Source organism: Perna viridis, chromosome 1 (assembly GCF_037379345.1).
Source record: "Perna viridis isolate PV_CMFRI_1.1 ecotype Kerala chromosome 1, ASM3737934v1, whole genome shotgun sequence".
In the NCBI taxonomy this organism is placed as follows: domain Eukaryota; kingdom Metazoa; phylum Mollusca; class Bivalvia; order Mytilida; family Mytilidae; genus Perna; species Perna viridis.
Genome location: NC_142445.1, coordinates 67,655,752 through 67,676,199, shown reverse-complemented (window position 1 = coordinate 67,676,199; position 20,448 = coordinate 67,655,752). Strand labels below are relative to the sequence as shown.

Here is a 20,448-nt window from a genome sequence, read left to right as displayed (position 1 = left end):
CAAGGTCATGCCGTTATCAAACTTATCAACGTTCGATACTTTTTAAAGTTATCTTTTGAAGACGACTGGGTGTAAACGGGCGGACGGAGGAACATGTAAATAAAGGTACAACAAAAAATCTCCGAGAACAACAAAAGCAATTTTTGTTGAAGTTAAACAAAGTTCAGTTTGGGACTACAGAATACGAGACCAAAATCTAAATGTACGGTTAGATAAAGCATATCGAAGAACCCAAAGAACTAATATTTTGATGAATTCAATCATTGTTAAATTCTTGGGCCGTTTGGAACAATGCAAGACCAATTCAAAACAATGGCCGAAATAAAAATTCTCATTACTCTGTAATATCCGGCTTATCATATGAATAATAAACCTGATCTAGAAATTGAGGAAAATTATTTTTACCACTTCTTCCTCAATCAGTAGAACAATACAATAGTAATCCCAGTTATTCTTTTGTGTTATGGAAACTTCAACAGTTACAGAGAAATTAATATACTCCAGTTGTTGTCTGGAAAGAAGAAAATGCTTGACCATTTTCAGCTGACTTGTTTGAAATGGGGAGTAATTTTATGAAAAGTTTGTAATTCTGTAAAATATATTATTCAAAAATATGTTATATACTGCGTGTGTAATAAATAATATTAATTTGTTTTACTTATGGCAAGATTTATTTGATATCCAAATGTGAACTTATGCATTATTAGCATGTTCCGGCAAACGATTTGTATTTTTGTCTACCATGGCGTATGTAAACACATCAAAAATTGTCCGGTAGTACAAGTAAAACACCTTGTTAACATTCGGACCCGATGCCAAAGACCTTGTGGCACATTTTCAAGGCGATTTATACATTTATCAGATTGTCTAGAAATCAAATGTCAATGGTCAACAACTTTCCAAGTAGAAATAGCTTCAGGTGTGGTCTCTGATATATTGACAATAAATCATAGGGGGGGACCATGTCAGAAAATACCAATTTTATAATTACAGAACCAATAACCACAGCATACATATATTGTTCTTGTGTAATATATGATATGTGTTAAGAGATGATTGACTTTATTTATAAAGCTAGGCATACTGTTTAATTTATTATGGAGGTTTTAAACAGGTGCATATCACATGTATACATGCATGTATCTAATTTAATTTTTAATAACAAATAAGCACAGTTCTGTAAATATATTAAATCATTAATTTACAATTAAAGAAAATAAATTATCTAATTACACTCATTATTCCATTCATCAGTTACATTATATTTCTAGTAATTGGTACCTCTTAAATTCTGCATTCAGAATGATGCATAAATGGATTTCAACTTTCTGCTTAAAACATATTATACTCAATTAAGTATAACAAATTATAATGACAAAAAGATTCATTCTGCACCGATTAAATTAAATCTACACCAGTACCTGAGTCTAATGTCTTGAATAAGAAAAAAAGTATATACTGAACACCAGCATACAATCAGTATTCTAAATGTCTATAAGAGCAGAAGTCAATTTGATACAAGTTTTTTTGATAAATCTAAATAATTTCAATACATATGTAGCACCCTTTGAGCATCAAAGAGAATAAAGCTGTAAAAACAACAATAAAAAAAATAATTCATACTATAGACTCCATTAAGGAGAGAGAAGTAACTGTGGCATTAAACAAATAATTGATTTTGAAATCTTGCAGCATGGTTCGAGACTTGCCAAGAACTGTAAATTCTAGCATGTTTATTTTCACCACATTGATCTGCATGATAATGAACAATACTAGATATGACACTAATATCTATTTTTAAATATAAATAGTGAAAAAATTAAATAATATACAAAGTTCAGATTGCAAATAAAGAGTTTTGTATCTATGTCACCAGTGATCCGTGGGGATTTTAAAGTCTAACTATACTTTATTACAAGACTAGTTTTTAGTTAAATCCTGTCTCTAGCCACAGAATAAAATGGGATTACGATTCACACCAAATTTATGTAATGTACTTTTAAATCGCTGTTCCAATACTAGTATGTAAAATCTCTTTATAAACAGGTCCATGTTTATACCTTCTATATGTATACCAGAGTATATACTACATGTAGCACACAGAGTTCTGATTAATTATACTAGAATAGTAGTGAGTCATATCATATTCCATTCACATCATTGTAAACACCAAATATTACTTGTTTTAGACAAACATAACTTTATCAAAGAATATTACATAAAGATTCAATATAACACATATCAAAACCATTCAAAGTTGGACAGATCTTTTTTGGTCAATAATTCATTAATATAAATGCTACATACAACCTGTAAAATGATAGTGTAACATATTAAAACACTGTTGTAGTAGGTGTGGTGACACATTTTTTGAAATGTAATCAGTGGCAACATATATGACATCACATCAAGGAAAATACCAGTAATAATCCAAATATAATCAAACATTTACTTTTAGTATTGCCAGTATATAAAAACTAAGAATTATACACAAAGGGAGATAATTCCAAAATTTGTAAGATGTGATATTTAATGATTACACAATTGGGTTAGTGTCAATATATGGCAATATGACACTAAATAACATACAGCATGAACATATCAAATATAAAGTATAGTCTTGGTGATACATCTATCAATTAAGTCTAAATACAATAAAATATTTAGATTTTGTATATTGATGAACAAGAATTCAATATTTTGTTAAAATCAAAACTTTGGGCCATCTGGTGTACCCATTTGTGAAAGGGTCAAAAATGCAAAATCTAAAACTGCAGAAACATAAACAGAAACCTATTTCAATTTTTGCTGAAACCAGAGATTTTGATACTTCATTGTGGACCAATTTAAAAATGTGGCAAAAATTCAAAATACTTTTTTAAGGTTTAGTATATTAAATGAAATAACTCTTTAAGATTACGATTAAGTTATAAATCAAATCCCACTCAAATATGTCTAGTAATAAGCATTTAAATAATCGAACTAAGTATCAGAAAAGTCTCGTCTTTAGCCAATAGGCCCTAAAATCAATTCCAACCTTCCTTTTGTGGAATGGAATTTGTGGTGCTGTACAATTTCATACAGGATTCATATACCTCAGTTTTCCAGGAAACAAAATGTCTACAATGACATTGCAGTATAAATGAATTACAAATTTTTGCAGCATTATAAAAAAATCATTAAAAAGAAAGAAGAGGTTAACTTTAATATGTAGATAACATGAATTAAAATAAACATGCATGGTTTCTTGATCAATCTTTATGGCAAAACTGAAAGAGCAGAAATAAAATCAGATGTGCAAACAACAGATTTCAAACAATAAAACAAAGACTGATATAAAAATAATACACATTCAAACTAATGTACATATAACACTTGATAAAGAAAGCAACACTAGGTACGTTGTCCTCCTACTAGATTTTATTGTAATCAACATTTTATATTTTTAAAACTATACATACATGTAATAAACCAGCACTAATGAACAATAATCAGTTACTGTTAAAACAGTCATCATTTTCAAAAATATTTGTCAATTCTTCATTTGAGTGCAATATGTCAACCCTATATTCATATAAAGACTCATTATGAACACTAGTATCAATGGTTTCATCATGTGAATTATGATCAGAATCACTGAAGTAATTAGAAGTTTCATTATTTGGTTGACCATCAGATAACATTGGTTGATCATCTATTGAAGTAATCCTGTCACCAAATCTTCTTCTATCAGAACCAGACTCTGTAATACAGTTATCAACTAAATTATCCACCTGACTGGATTCAGAATTCATTGCTATATCACAGTTTTGTTCAACAGAGTTCACTATGTCAATGAAAGAACCAAGTTCTGTTAGACTTTCTTCAGATGGTAGAACAGGAACATGTATATCATTTTGTTGGTCTGATGAAGCAGAAATTGGGCTACTAATGTCAGTAAAGGGAGGGGCTTTATCACTCAGAGTTAAAGATGAAGTACCATTAGAAGAATTGACAGACATATTTTCCAATTCAATTTCATCACAGCAGTTCTTATTCCCATTTGCACCCATATCAACTATTAAGCTGTCAATGTATCTGTCAGTAACACTTGTATTACTAGAAACTGTTGCATTCAACAAAGTATCACAATTCTTGGAATCTGTGATAGAACATTTGGTTCCCACATCAGAATCTGACTTAGCTCTTGACAGGATGTTGTGTAATGTCAATCTGTGGTGTTTCTTCATCTCCTGAAGAACATTATTAGAAAAGTCTGTCAGGCCTTCCAGTTTCTTGTTTAAAGATGATGGAAGTTGTCTGGTCTCCTCACACTTCCCCTCAGAATCAGAAAGATCAGAATCAGAGGTGGCTTTTTCTGAAGAACAAAGCAAACAATTAACAAACAGAATCACACACTAACTGTTCCATACTGCCATATTACAATGTAGTTCATAGTGTGTTCATACAGCCATAGAAATTTCAAAAATTCAAACTGAATGTGTGTATGAGATATAACAGTAGAGGTCAAGCCCTGACCAGTTAAGACAAGATATCCACATCATTAATACACCTCGTAATTGATTGTGATTAAATGTTTGACTAGAAAGAAAGAAGTTAAAAAAAACATCAAAATTGTGTTCAGACATAAGAAAATAGTGATTCATACAATGTTGAAGAAAATTTCCCTACACCAGACATTGTTTTTGGTTCAAAATTCCTTCATTCATATGGTTACTATCCCCAACGATCAATTCTAGCACAACTTTGGGGTAATATAATTTCATACATGTAACTGCCATAGCCATCCATATGCATGTACTTACAGTAATTTATGATACAAGTACTACTGTAGCTTATAAATGGCTTGATAAACAGAATTGGTAATAATCCTTAAATCAATTAAAATCTTCTTTTTGTAGTATGACACTTTATCTTTAAATATCCATATTTACCCTTTCAAACAAGTTAAACAACCGGACATTACTAATATTTTATTCTGAACCCTTTTCAACCCCTTACAACTATAAAATGGTTCATGTCACAAGTCCTAAAATTTACACCAATCCTCTTTTTGTGATTAGATATCTTGTGATACAATTTCATTAAGATCCATACATGATATAAGCTTATATATAAACCTGAGATAAGCCAGTTGTTAAATTTTATTAAATGCTTGTTCCAGGCTTTTTTTTTCAGACCCTAATTCTAAAATGTTTGGAGGCATAACCCAAAAATCAATTCCAATCTTGTTCTAAATTTTATTAAGACCAAACAACTAATATTCAGGTTATTGACCAAAGACTCAAGTGTTGACAGACAGTGATGAAAGCGCAATACAAATATACAACCAGACTTTTTTTTGGCCATTTTATTAAAAAAATCAAAGAAATGATGATCCTAGCTACCCCCTCCAATAAAAACCAAACAAGTGATGATCTCAGCAACCCCCTTCCATAATCAAAGTGCTGTCAGCACTGGAGGTTTTTGATTCTTGTGAAAATAGTAGCATGAACAAAATTTCGAAGATTTCATGATGTAAAATAAAATTGTGATTATACACTTGCATTTTTCATATTCAATATCAAGAACTAATTTTTTTCCCTAATATGTGTAAACTGTATGTTAATCCATACTTCCGATCCAACTTCTCAAACAAGTACAAATTTTGTTCCATTTCACTTTTTTCCAAATTTTTTAAAACTCTCCAAAAGTTAATTTACATTAACATTAATAAACTATAGTAACAGGTTATTTATTATACTAAAATAAAACCAATTTCAGCTTAAGAAAATCATTTCCTTGATGAACATAAGAGTTCCAAAATCTTCACACTTATATCAATTTGAATTTTCCCACCAATTTTACTTGGTTAAAATCACTGCTCTTCACTTCCTGTATATTAATGGTAAACTATAAATAAAAGGATGAACAATTCGACTGATAAGTGTGTCAAATGGAACATGCTTAACACATTTATACTTCTTGACACATTAGTGAAAGAAATAAATTTCCTAAATATCTTTTCAAGGCCAAAAAGGAGTCCCTCAAATCTTCAGTTGATATGAAGACCAGATCTCAATTCTATTTGCAGAAATAATAGAATATTATTGAGCTGAATAACTGCAAGAAACGAATTTAATGGTAATAAAAGAGGTATTGAATGATATAAAAGGAATTACATTTGGACTATATCTTTGTGTAGTGTTCAGAAATAGTAGGAAAGTTCCAGTGATAGGCCAGCAACATAAGGTGTTTTGATAAATGAAAAACCTAAAAATCAAAGAAGTGATGATCCTAGCAACCCCCTCCCATACAAATCAAAGGAATGATGATCCTAGTAATCCCCTCCCCAAAAAATTAAAGAAATGATGATCCTAGCAACTCCTCCCATAAAAATCAAAGAAATGATGATCCTAGCAACCCCCTCAAATAAAACAAATGATGATCCTTGCAACCCCCTCCCATAAAAATCAAATAAGTGAACCATAAAAACTGTGTGACATACCCTTTTTTTCTTCCAAGTGTAAGTTTCTTTGATCTGTGTTCAATTCATTAAGAGTTGGCATAGTTGATCTGTCTGTCATTTCTTCATCAGCCACATTGTCACTTGTGTCTACTTTATTTAGCTGATCTTCATTGAACACCAGTGGTGAAGTTTTAATCATTGTAGGTTTAGGAGCCATATACCCAGGCCAATGATCTGATGTAAGAGTTGGTGGGTTACTGACATCTAATGACCAGGGTTCTAGACTCGGAGAAGATTTCAAACTATCGAGAATTATGTCAGATTCTAAACTTTTAACAGGTGTTGCTGGATTGCTGAAATCAATTCTTAATGGATCCTGTGATAATTTAGGAAATTCCTCTTTTTCTAGAGGATTATTTACTGTGACTTCCTCCTCAGCTCCTAAATTTTTGTTGAATGTTGAATTATGTTGGTCAGGTGAGTCAAATTTTTCTGTGTAATGTGTTATCTCACAATCATCAGATTCAATTTCAATGTCAATTAATGGTCCTTCGTCTGAGGAAAGGGAAGTGACATTCACATCCTCCTCAATAACAGATGCCAGGGAGGTCATATGCAAGTCATCACTATCCTCATTAAGTGGTGTCAGGGAGTCTACATTCACATCATCCTCTTCACTGACTGGTGTAAGGGAGGTCACATTCACATTACCATCCTCATTAATAGATATTGATGAGGTCACATTCATGTCATCATCATCCTCATTAACAGGTGACAGAGAGGTCACATTCACATCCTCCTCTTCTTCTTCATTAAAATTTGTTAAAGAGGTCACATTTACATCGTCCGTATTCTGGTTAATGTGTATCAAGGTAGATTTAACCAAAGGTCCATAATCAGTTACAAGCGGTGAACTTGGTTGGCTTCTAGAATAATGGCTTGCTATAACAGTAGCTCCTGCACTTTGAACTGAAGTATGGTTTAAAAAGCCTTCCTTCTGAATATTCCACATACTTCTAGTATTACTATTTTGATCATCAATATTCAACTCCTGGTCCTTGTCATCTACATTAAGAGGAATTGGATTGAGACTTGAATTGATTTCTATAGAGGATGAACTAACACCTAATCTGTCTTCTAATGTAAAAGCTGAAATATGTGTCAAAAATGAAGACCTAGAAGAACAATCAACCTGAGGTCTTGTAGTCATGCTATCTAGCCTTTCATTGTTTGACAGTGAGTGACTCCTTGGTTGAGCCCTGGAAGTTGTTCTTGATAGAGTATATAATTTTTTTCTTTTCACTGATGAAACTCCGAGTGAATTACTTTCCTGTGATTGAGAAGCAGTTTTTGAGGTAATAATTTGGCACCCATCTGAATCAGAATCACTAACATTGACAGATGAATCATCAGAAGACAGATCAATCTGAGTGTTAGTTGGGTTTGCAAGGTTACTGTTGTTTATATGAGTAAGGCCTGAAGTCGATTGATTTCTTCTGTTTAGATTGTTAATATAACTATTAAATGGTATGCTAGGTAAAGGTAGGTCACGAAATGCATCACTGAAGCTTCGTGTAGTTGTTTCGCAAGCATGCTTCCGTTTACAAGTAAAACAAATACCATTAAGGTCCAACAATTCAGGAATGTAGAGTAAGTTGCACTTCATACACCTTCTTGAGTTGTCCAAGCTTAAAATAGTATCAGACTTTTTATATGAAGAACTTTCACCAAGGTTTGAATCATCTTTATCAGAAATCACATCCAAGTTACCAGATGATCCACCAACTGTTAGAAATGATGTACATGAATTATCTTTCTCTACACTACTTGTAGTTGTTGTTTCATTATTTAATTGTTGAGATTCTGCTGTGGCTGATTCCTCTTTTCTAAGCGTGTTAGAACTGAACTGAATCAATTTATTACCAATAAGTTTGGGAACAATATCACTTAATTTTCCAGATCTTTTGTGGCCAGAGAAATGTTTTTTATAAGGTCGGTCTCCTCTGTCATTAATTTTTGAACCGCTTGACTTGCTCGATGAAGTGGGAGAGCTCTTTAATGATGGAGAATAAGATGAACTTTTGCTGGAAGACATATCAGTGGTTATTGCAGTTGCAGTTGGTTTTACTATCACAGATTTTAACTTCCCACTAAATTCATAACTTTTTTTCTCCTCATCTCTCTTACGCTTTTTGTGTTTCTTATGGTGTTTTTCAATGATATGACTATCTCTATCAATGCTTTTAGAGGAAGATCTCTTTCTCTCTTTGTGCTTTGATGAATTAAATTTTACATAATGGTCCTTCTGTGATGATGATGAAGATGGATAGCCACTGGAATCCTGACTCTTTGAACAGCTATCTCTGTCTTCAGTTGTTTTCTCAGATGTCTTATGTTTCCTGTGTTTCCTGTGTTTTTTTCTTTCATTTGAATTTTCCCTATTATGTTTCTTGTGCTCTTTATGCTTTTTTTTCTTAATATGTGTTTTCTTTTTAAAGTAATGTTTACGTTGAAAGTCTAAAGATAGATTCCTTTCAACATCTGACCCATCTGAAGATAACATAATTGGTGACCGTTCCTGCCATGGTTTGTCCATTTTTACAAATACAATATCACTATTTGTGCTTTCAGCTGAATCAGTGGAATCTGTATCAGAATCTGAACTTGTACCAATATCAATAGGAGAAGAAGCTCGGTTACTCTCTACAGGTACATTAGCAACAGACAAACTTCCAGAAAAGTCCAATGCCCCCGCATCCCAGGAAGGTCCAGGGGTAGGAGAGTCCCAACCGGACATTGATAATGGCATCCTAAGAGATCTTGTACCTATGTTGGTGTCAAATAAGTCATCATAGCCTCTTAAGAGTGATGACCAACCAGTGAGGTTAGAAAATGGATGTACTCCTCTTCTTGGGAGGGGTGGGGATCTATGTTCATCACTTTCTTCTTCTATATCTATTATCTCATTGTCAAAGTCATCATCTGTATCATCTGTTGATATAGTGTTATCAGTATGGTTTCTTTCTTGGTAATTCACATGTGCATCATATGTTGGCATGTTATATGGCGATTTTGCAAAGCATGAGAATTCATGCATGAAATGGCGAGTATTTCTTCCAATATATGGGTATACATGTTGGTAAAATTCTTCACTGTCAATTGGATACCTTTTGATAGTCCCCATCACAATTTCCATTAATAGTTCAACATGCTGTGGTTGGTTTTGGAGCAATGCATTCAGTTCTCGATTTAGCCATGGCACAAGTCTATGCATTTGAGCAGGATTACGACTAAAGAATTGTGGAGTTGTGTCCCTTACACGAAGTCTCCTATCAGCAACATCAGTAGCCCTCATGCCATTTTGATAAACCCTCCGCCTGAAGTCTGAAGTAGCAGGTTCTCTAAATCTCCTCCAATTTGAACGTGTTGTTACATTAGTTGGTCTATTTGAAGGTCTTGCTATTGGCTGAGTGTAATCATGCTCTGAGCCAATAGTAAATCTCCTCTCAAATGTAAATGTAGTCCTATATCTAAACCTTCTTTCATCCCCTTCAAATTGTTGATTTCGATTGTTCTGTTCCTCAATATTGTACCTATCATATTTCTCATAAGATTTAACATTGTAAATAATGTTCTTGAACTTCTGCTTACAGAGAGGACACTCAGCCTTGACCTTAGACCATTCTCTCAAACAGACAAAACAGAACATATGGAAGCAGCTGTCAGTGAACGATTTGTTCTGTAAATCACCTAGACATATTGAACAATTTTCAGGTGATGAGGGTCTAGTAGGGGAACCTCCTTCCTTTTCTTGAGTTGGTTGCTCAGTGGATTTATCTTCAACTGAATCATCTTTTTTCCTCTGCTTGCCTCTACCCTTCTTTTCATCCTTCTTGGTTGTGCTCTTCCGTTTACGCTTTTCCCCATCTGTTGATTTTGACTTTTTAGGCTCAGCATCCATTCTTAACTGAAACAGAAGTAAATAATCATTTAAAAAATAAGACAAAAATTCTTATTTTGGTCTACATGTTCTAAATTCATAAAAAATGAATTTTGTACCAATAAGTTACACAAATAGAAATCAGCTGGATACAACCGCATAGGTCTAATACTGAACAGTTGGGTAAGTATGGATATGGACCTACCATTCAACATTTATACAGCTTTAGAATTTGATTACAATTAAACATTGACACAGGATAAGAATTTGATCAGAATGAACATTGCCCTTTTTGGGCCCCTAATTCCTAAATGTTCCAGTCACAACCTCTGTAATTTGTCCCAACTTTCCTGTTAGTTTATAGCATCTTGTGTTGAAATTTCAAAGAGATTCATTCCCTTTTACTCAAGTTATCATCAAGAAATCAGAAAAATGCTGTTTCTGGCCCATTTGTGGTCTCTATTTCTTTTTCAGCTTGTCACAACTCTCGTAATCAATCCGTGACTTCCTTGAAGTACTATTCGAAAAAGATTTTTGACTCACTGTCATGTCATTGTCCAGACATCAGGTATACACTTGTTTCCTGCTACTTTTTGGTCCCCAATTCCTAAATGGTTCAAATCTTAATATCCAATTAACCTCTGTATAATTATAGTAGTAAAAAATATTGTTAAGCAATATCCTAGACATTCATATGCTTTACCTGGAGTTAAATAATTCAATTCTCTAAAAAAAACTTGTTTAGGCTCCTTTAAAGCCCCTAATTCCAAAACTGTAAAGAGCCATTACTGCTTACATCAATAACAAACTTCCTTTTGTTGTTTGGGACCTCATGCTAAAATTTTATAAAAAAGAACTAACTTACACTGTGTAAGTGTTTTTTTTTCGTCTACGGAAAATTATGTGTTTTTCTACAAAAAAAAATGGGTGAGGACTTTTTTTGTGTGAAATGTAATGTTTAAGAAAGACAAAAAGTTAAATGAATAAGACCAAGATGAATAACTCTATTTTTCTTCATAAATGTTTCAGGTGATATAATTTTCACTTTCTAAGAAAAATTTAAATCACTGCAAAAAATATCCACTTATATGGTATTCAAGTTATCACACAAAAACCAAGTATACAAGGACGACAACAATGACACAGATGAGACAGCGCCATACCATTATATGACCCCAAATAAAAATCATCAGACCATGACAACACAAGAACACTTTTAACAGTTAACAAAGTTTGAGTTTTAAGACTACACAAGCTGGGTACTCCAAAATGTGACATCTGATGCTTAGAACTGATGATCAAAAGTATGAAGAATGTGTGGGATTGCAAGGTTATCTTCTTGTGACTATTTGTCAGGATTGTATTGATGTGATCATTGTCTCATATACATTTTTTTGTACATGTACATGTACAATTTCCCCATTATTTTACAATCTTAAACTTGCTATTTTCTGTATTTCTGAATTTATTTTAATATTGATTTTAATAAACACCAAAAACAGTCCTCGGTGAATGTCATCCAACCTGTGACACTGCATTATATGATGAAAACCGTACTTTCATTTTTTTTCTCCAATATGTCACAGAATGTACTTTTTCACACGTTATAACTGTTTGATAGAACTGTTTCTTCTATCTTCCAAAAACTGACAATGTGCAAGTAAGTTTTGGTTAAGTTTTTTACATCAATTCTTCAAGATACAAATATCATTTAAAAGAAAATACTAGGCTGATCATGTCAAGTTAGTACATGTATGAACATTTAATTAAAGAGGTCAAAATTTATTCTTCCAGGTCAATATGTACTACAGGCTGAGATGAATGTTCTGAATTTGTATGAATCACATATACAATATACAGATAAAAAGGAAGTTTCCCAGCTACAAACAATAATCTACTGATAAAACCAAGTAAAACTGACTCCACAAGGCATTATATACTTCTACTTGTCACTTCGATAGGGACACAAACAAATTCATGTGTGTTTCATTGTCTACTATTCTGAAAAAAAATTAAGCAAGATACTGTCATAAGAATATTACACATAGCAAATATTCATGACTTCTACTACTTACTGCAAAATTATAATGAAAGTGGCAAAACCTATCACAAAGTGTGTGATGACCAAACAAAAACTTGGATAAAACCAGCTAGAAATCAAAAATATGTTAGTACTTAGATTAGTTAAATGTCACCAAGAGCCAGTTGAGCATGAAGTTAGGGGAATTAACTATGTATGCTTGGCTCGGGATATGTGTGTAGGTTAAGACTCTTTTACTGATATGTGGCAAAGTAACTACAAATAAAGTTTCAACAATTTAATAATAACAATAGCCAAAAGTAACCAAAATATAAAATGAACTATTAAGATTGTCACAGTTTCTGGTTCTATAATGTTAATTTTCAATTTTAACAATGTCCAAATTCACTAAATCCAAATCTGAGTGAATTTCGATAAAGTCCAAAAGGTTAAGTTCTGATCCAGCGAGTACTGGAATCTGTTCCTTTGAAGTCTAATGAATCAGTAATGTTTGCAGATAGCTGGTTATGGATGATGCGGAGGGACTGGAACTTGACGACTCTGTAGGTTCTACTATATTCCTTCTGTACTGTTGTTCTAAAGTTAACTTCACTGTTACTGTTTCTAACTCTATTCTATATTTTACCCTATCATTATATTCGTTTACTTTCTTCAGTCTATTTATGGTCCAAAACTGACAACTGCTCAAGACTGGTATGTATTTGAGCAATATTAACATTTGTTTGAAATATGCCAAAAGCTAATTATGAGATATTAATTAAATGAAAGATGAAAAACATTTGTCACTCTAAGCAATTGAACAATAATAATTAAAAGAGAGTAACTTGACGCCATCTGTGACATTTGTAATATTAATATCTGGTCTAATTCTTTAATTAATTAGTAATTAACAAAAATAATATAGATAAGAAGAATGAAAAAATAATTCATAAAATTTCTACAAAAATGTTAAAATTTTGTGCAATGAGTTTTACACCTATAGGCTAAAAACCACTAATTCCACTTCCCATAGGCTTCTATGCTAATTTCACAATATTCAATGGCTTCTCTGGACTTTACCTTAACTTTAACCTGCAGATGACTATATATCAGCATGATTCTACATATGTCAGCTCACAATCCTCAGAATGGCATGTGGGGTTAGCAGACTTGCAGTGCAGTACTGGTCACCGGAAGTGAAGGGTCTATAAATAGCATGGGAAATCCCAGTGTTTTCACAAGATAGGGGTATATTTAAAAATCATTATGGAGATTAGGCTTCACATCACAAGAAGCAAAATGCACCTATAAAATGTACAGAAATGTTTTTCCTTTCAGAAACTGTTTAAATTTTTAAAATAAGATGAGAACTTTTTTCACAGCACTATGAGGAACAGGGGTAATTTCTGTGTAGGACTATTTTTGCGTACGTTCCAAATGCTCATTGGTTGAATTGGTGGTCTGTAACCTAAAGCGTCACTTTTTGTCTTAGAAAAAATAAATAACTATACAGGTATCTTCCTACACACATACTGAATGCATTTGCAAAGTTTCAGTGAAATGTGACAAGCACTTTTTTAAATATTTGATTTTTAAATATAGGGTAACCAAGTTGTGCGAGCAAAAAAGTGAAAATATTCTACCATACTGAAATGCATTAAATATTTGCAAAGAACTTTTTCTGACTTTTCAAATAAAAAATATCAATCACAACTTGTTTTTTAACAATATTAATGAAGAAATAGTTTTAAAAGTAATCATTTTCTGAGAAATTGGTCTATTTTTAAAAATTTATTTCTGACATGCCTCCCCCTTTTTCTTGATCACATGTCAAACATCCTAAATCTTTAAATTTTCACAAAAGGTGATATATTTGGCTTTAAATTTGTAAATACAGTGTTTTCACATTAAAACATGACCAGTAAAGGGCACCTAAAGCAAAAAAAGTGCTCAATAATGGATTTTCCATGTTGCCATAGGGGAATGCTTATATGGCCTTAACCGCAGTAATGAAAGTGAGTTTTTCCTCATTTCTAACCTAATTTTTGCTCAAATCTACACAAAACTTGATTTCAAGTGCTTATTACTACCATATTTAGGTAAATATAGCCCTCAAAGTTTAATATTTGATATTTTTACTAAATTTTCTACACTTTTTACAAGATAGGACATAAAAATCAGCCAAAAAGACCAATTTTCCATAATTTGGACCTATAACTTAAAAAAATGCATATTTTGAAGGATTTTTGTAGTGTATTCCTCTCATGGCAAAGTTAACAAGATCTTCAAGTAGTTTAAAGCTATTTCAAGAAACTTTTCATTTTGCCATGGCTTCAGCTTAAGGCTAAAAACCACTAATTCCACTTCCCATAGGCTTCTATGCTAATTTCACAATATTCAATGGCTTCTCTGGACTTTACCTTAACTTTAACCTGCAGATGACTATATATCAGCATGATTCTACATATGTCAGCTCACAATCCTCAGAATGGCATGTGGGGTTAGCAGACTTGCAGTGCAGTACTGGTCACCGGAAGTGAAGGGTCTATAAATAGCATGGGAAATCCCAGTGTTTTCACAAGATAGGGGTATATTTAAAAATCATTATGGAGATTAGGCTTCACATCACAAGAAGCAAAATGCACCTATAAAATGTACAGAAATGTTTTTCCTTTCAGAAACTGTTTAAATTTTTAAAATAAGATGAGAACTTTTTTCACAGCACTATGAGGAACAGGGGTAATTTCTGCGTAGGACTATTTTTGCGTACGTTCCAAATGCTCATTGGTTGAATTGGTGGTCTGTAACCTATAACATAAACCACCAAGATACACCTACAGTAAACACCTAATTATCTCTGAAATTTACTGGACATGTTAATGCACAGTAATTATGTAAAATCAAGGGAACCAAGATTTGAGCAGAAATCTAAATAAAATTTAATCCAAGGATAAAGATCAGACAGGAGGGACAGAGAACATAAATATACCAAAATAACATGTACAAAGTAACTAAGGCAACTCTGTTTCCACCAGCAACTGGATCATGACCATAAAACTTCTGTGGAAATGGTTTCAATCTTAGCTGTAGCAACATAACTATGAATGGCTAAAAATATTCTGACAGAAGTGAAGAATTTTGCCGATGTGGAAGTAGATGAATGAGCAAGTGTAGAGGCACTGTTTTCTCAAAAATACGACACTGAGCTTCATACATCATAGGCATAGCCTAAAACCATTTCAAACCAAAAAAAAAAAAAAAAAAATTAAATGCTTGGGAATAAATGTTAAATAGACAATGAGACTTCAGACAAACACTATTATTTTGTCATAACATAGTGAGGATTGTCCAACTGTCCTACTTCAACAATGAAATGCTACACCATTCATATTGACTTGATCTGCCATGACATATTGCCTGTCCTTTAAGTATACAAATATACCTCCTTCGGAAGGCTTCAGAGGGAGATTATAAAACCAAATTGTTTTGGCTAAAATTGACATGGTATGAAATGACTAGACTATGAAAATACTGGTTCTCTATGTTAGAATAAAGCTACAAGAACAGGAAGTTTTACACCAAGTTGATTTCGATTTTTTCTACACAAAATATACTGTGGACTGATAGTGATTTAAGTTTTGGAGGACTTATGCAGACAAAATATTGCCGGCCATTAGGTACAGCACAATAATCTTTATTACCTGTATGAAAGAAAGTTGACAATATGGAATGAGAAGTTATAGCATTTGCCGTACAGTTTTGTCATGAGTTTTCCCTTTCAAGGTCAAGATATTAGGTTTAAGTCATGGAGTCTAAAGTGTCCTTAATCTCAAATTCTTAGGGATAGATGTGATGTTAAAAATCCCCGTAACTAGGATTGTTTAAAGATAATATGTCATGTATGTCATCTACATTTGTATATAGCAGAAACTGAGATAAAAGGACCTGGCTAAACCATGTATCTTCATTTGGATCAGATCAGTTTTAATTAGTCAGCGTCATAAGAATGAAGGAATAGGAATTTGCTCCCATTGGAATGCCAACCATTTAAAAAAAAAACATCCATCACACTGGACAAATATGTTGTGGTTAAAAAAAAACAAGCATTTTGATGACATCTTCCTTTTATATTTGGAAGACGATTTGGAATCGTATTTTACAAAGTATGAAGAATCTCTTCCAAGTACTATGTATCTGTATCTAGGTGTACTGTCTTTCTGCAATAACAGTGATAATTTTGTAACCCTTTTATTACAGCCGAAAATGGGATGTTTGTCCAGGAGAATTTTCCCAAAATGCAGAAAAATATTTTTCCCATTAAGGGAGGAAACCACCCAATTGTCAGACATGATTTATAGAAAACCAGGTAAAGAAGCCAGTGAAATGTTCCTTGAGACATTATTTATCAGCCCTGAAACTTTGTTTACTTCTTGGGAAAGCTATTTTCAGCAAGTCGTTATATTGGGAGGTTTTCAGTTCAGATCGGCACATAAAGTTTCTTTGCCCTGTACCATTTATCCCCTTTTTGTGAAAATATCTTACAACTGGAATGACTACACATAAAAAGCTCACAAAACATGATGTCTAAGGTATTCCCAAAATTGGGACACTGTTTTAAAAGATGAATAGTGAAAGTAATGAAAATTCTACTGTAAAATTGAGTGAATCTGATGAAATACCTACGAAATGACAGGTTATTTTCAAGTGTACACCACAGGCATTGAAGTTATTTCAAGTAGGCTGAACAAATATAACAGCCATTCTTTTTAATTTTAGTATCGAAATTCAATGAGTAAATCATTAAACAAGAGGCTCCAAGGAGCCTGAATCGCTCACCTTGTTAAATTTTGTCTTTCAATGGCAATAAATTTAACAAGAAGTTGTCTAACAATTTTGACTCAAAAAGACTTTGGTAGGACTTATCATAACGATCATTTCAGCAATCGAAAGTTTCTTCCTACCTATTATAGTTTTCAAGATATTGGCTAAAAACTGTAAAAAAGTCATTTTTCATCTTTCAAGAGCAATAACTCTTACAAGCAGTAATCTGACAACTTTGATCCCTGTAGACTTCTTAGGCTTTATTATAAGAATCATATCAGCAATCGTAAGAATTTGGCCAAACCAAACAGTTTAGGAGACATATGCAAAAAAACAACTGTCTGCCCCCTATGTTCTATTTTTAGTAAATTTTTGATTCGTTACAACATAACAATTGTGCAGGATACACTCAGAAACATCCATACCAAGTTTGGTTCCAAGTGGTCAAGTAGTGTCAGAAAAGATTTTTGAAAGAAATAACATTAAAAATAGCAAAAAAATGTTGAAAAAGGGCAATAACTCCAACATGGCTTACCAGATTAAAATGAAAATTTGACCACAAATATTTCTCATCATGCTGAATACTTTAACCTATGTCAAAATTTAGCTAAACCCAATGGTTTTGGAGATATATGGGAAACACTACTGTCTGACCCCTATGTTCTATTTTTAGTAACAGCATCCATGTTTTTGACAGATAAAAAATCCACACATAAATTTGTGCAAGATACCCCAAGGAACATTCATACCAAGTTTGGTTCCAATTGGTCAAGTAGTGTCAGAGAAGAAGATTTTTGAAAGAAATAACATTATAAATAGCAAAAAAACGTCAACAACTCCATCATGGCTTAAAAGATTAAAAAGAAAATTGGACCACAGAAAGATCTCATCATGCTGAACACCTTACCTATATCAGAATTCAGCTAAACCTAACAGTTTTGCTGATATACATGTAATGTATGCAAAAAAACAACAGTCTGACCCCGATGTTATTTTATAGTAACAACGGCAATGTTATTGAACGGATAAAAAATCTGAACATAAGTTTAGTACAAGATACCCTAAGGAACATCTGTGCAAAGTTTCAAATAATTCCGCCCAGTAGTTTCAGAGGAGAAGATTTTTGAAAAATTGTTACGGACAACGACAACAGATGCCAAGTGATGGCAATAGCTCACATGGCCTACGGCCAGGTGAGCTAAAAAGGTTAATGACATCATAGTCACATTACAAAATTTGGTCTATGAGATGATGGACAAAATTCTTCATCCAATCAGTAAGCTAGTTACATGTACTTCTGAAATGAAATTATTAGACGATGTGAAAACTGTTATGCAGTAACTTTTAATTTCTGTTTAGAAAAAGTGAAGTCAAAATGTCTAGCTCACCTGTATATTCATCATCTACAGATTGTTGACCAGTACAAGTTTTCACCTACTAAATATGAGTTGAGGCATGAAGTGGCGATATTTTTTGCAAAACAAATTAATTTTCCGTCACTGTGATTTAAATATGGTTACCATCTATATTAACAAATTATTTTTGAGTCTTCATTGAAAATATTTTCTCAATTGGTTGAAAATATAACGAACTTTTCCCAAAAATAAAGGGTTGGGACTCCTTCTAAAAAAAGGAACAAAATCTCTGAGTAATAACAATGTACCATGTTTTTTAGCCAGGATTTCAACTGATTATTGGGAATAGTAGTATAAAGGGCTAAAAAATCATATGTCTTGATGCTATAGTATTCTGATAAAAATCTAGCATTTAGGGTTTCCTTAAGATCTTTCAATTTTTACAGGATCCACATTGAAAAGATACCACTATGGGACTAACAAGTGCCATAATAAGACTCATGTAAATAATCAACAGATCAAAATGACACTTAAAATTTATCAGTAAGCCATTGAGATACACTAACTGATAAAAAAAGGCATAGATTTTCAAGCATGATTTTATTTCAATACTACAGGTGTTTTATCTTGTATCATTCTACCTGTCCTGGGATGTTATGGAGTGTTCAGGTGTGGACAAGGTCTAATTTCAGTATAGTATTTTGGACACCAGGTCATGCGAAATCAAAGGTAATGAAATGGCCAACACATTAGCCAAATAGGCATCTAAAGAAGCAGAAGTAAAACAATTTGCAGATAATATAAACACTAAACTGGATATCAAAAGAGCAGCAAGGAACAATGTATTGAAGAAATGGCAACATCGATGAGAAAATGGTGAATCAGGCAGACATTACTACAGATTTCATAACAACATTAAGATAAAATTAAGAAAGGACTCACCAAACAAAAATTTGTTCATCATTATTAATCAACTGAGGTCTGGATATTCTAAATTAAATGCTTACCAAAACCACATTAACCCGAACGTTTTAAGCAGTGATTGTCAGACTTGTGGAGTAAGAGAGGATACAGAGCGTTTCTTCCTTCATTGCCAGAAATACACTGAACAAAGGGAAAAAATACTGCAAGAAATCTATTTCATCACTATAAACCTATTCAGATTTAGATACGCTTCTCCAAGTAGAATCAACACACCAAGAAGTCATTTCATTGGATGTGTTAAATTACAATGAGGAGACCGGCAGTTTTATTTTGATTTTATCAAGACTTTATTTTTTGTACCTTCAGTTGCATTCTATCCTTAAATCTTTTAGTGCCACCTACAAATATAAGTGAGGATTTACAAGGGAGACAATATCCTAAACGTTAGAGAACTCAAGTAAACGAGAGTTATCCTGTCGATAACGACAAAGATTGAAGAATCAATGATGAATGGACTACAAGGAATGAATATGAATTATAATGTAACTGAAATGCCAACTTGAGACATGACCTTTTCGATCCGTGTTACTAAGGATAGTATGGTGAAAATTAACAGATTAAGACAAGCCTGTGCCGGCAGTGGGAGAAAACTTCTGACAGTGACATTGTTTTAAACTTGTCGTTAAGATAAAGAACATATGTGATTAAAATTTTAGTTTTTTCTGACTACTGTATATGCAATATAATTATCACATTATTACCTTTATCTTGACTTAGTGTGTCTAAAAATATTGCAAAATTAAAATGCTGTGACAGTGATTGTGACCCATCAATATCAATATAGGGAATCGGTTTTTATAAAGCGACTTCTGATTAGAGGATATTTATAGATTGACCAATTAAATATTTCAATACAGATGGCAAAGATTACTTTCGAGGG

At 32.7% G+C, this 20,448-nt stretch overlaps 1 protein-coding gene across 1 annotated transcript; it reads right to left on the bottom strand.

The window, feature by feature from the left end:
* Window positions 1–1,075: 1,075 nt before the first annotated feature.
* On the bottom strand, window positions 1,076–20,360 carry LOC148630076 (uncharacterized). Its single transcript, XM_088560674.1, has 3 exons — window positions 20,270–20,360; window positions 6,488–10,415; window positions 1,076–4,357 (listed from the first exon to the last, which is right to left on the bottom strand). Exons 2-3 carry the CDS (start codon window positions 10,407–10,409, stop codon window positions 3,492–3,494), a joined length of 4,788 nt encoding a protein of 1,595 aa, XP_088416800.1. The 5' UTR covers window positions 10,410–10,415; window positions 20,270–20,360; the 3' UTR covers window positions 1,076–3,491.
* Window positions 20,361–20,448: the final 88 nt, after the last annotated feature.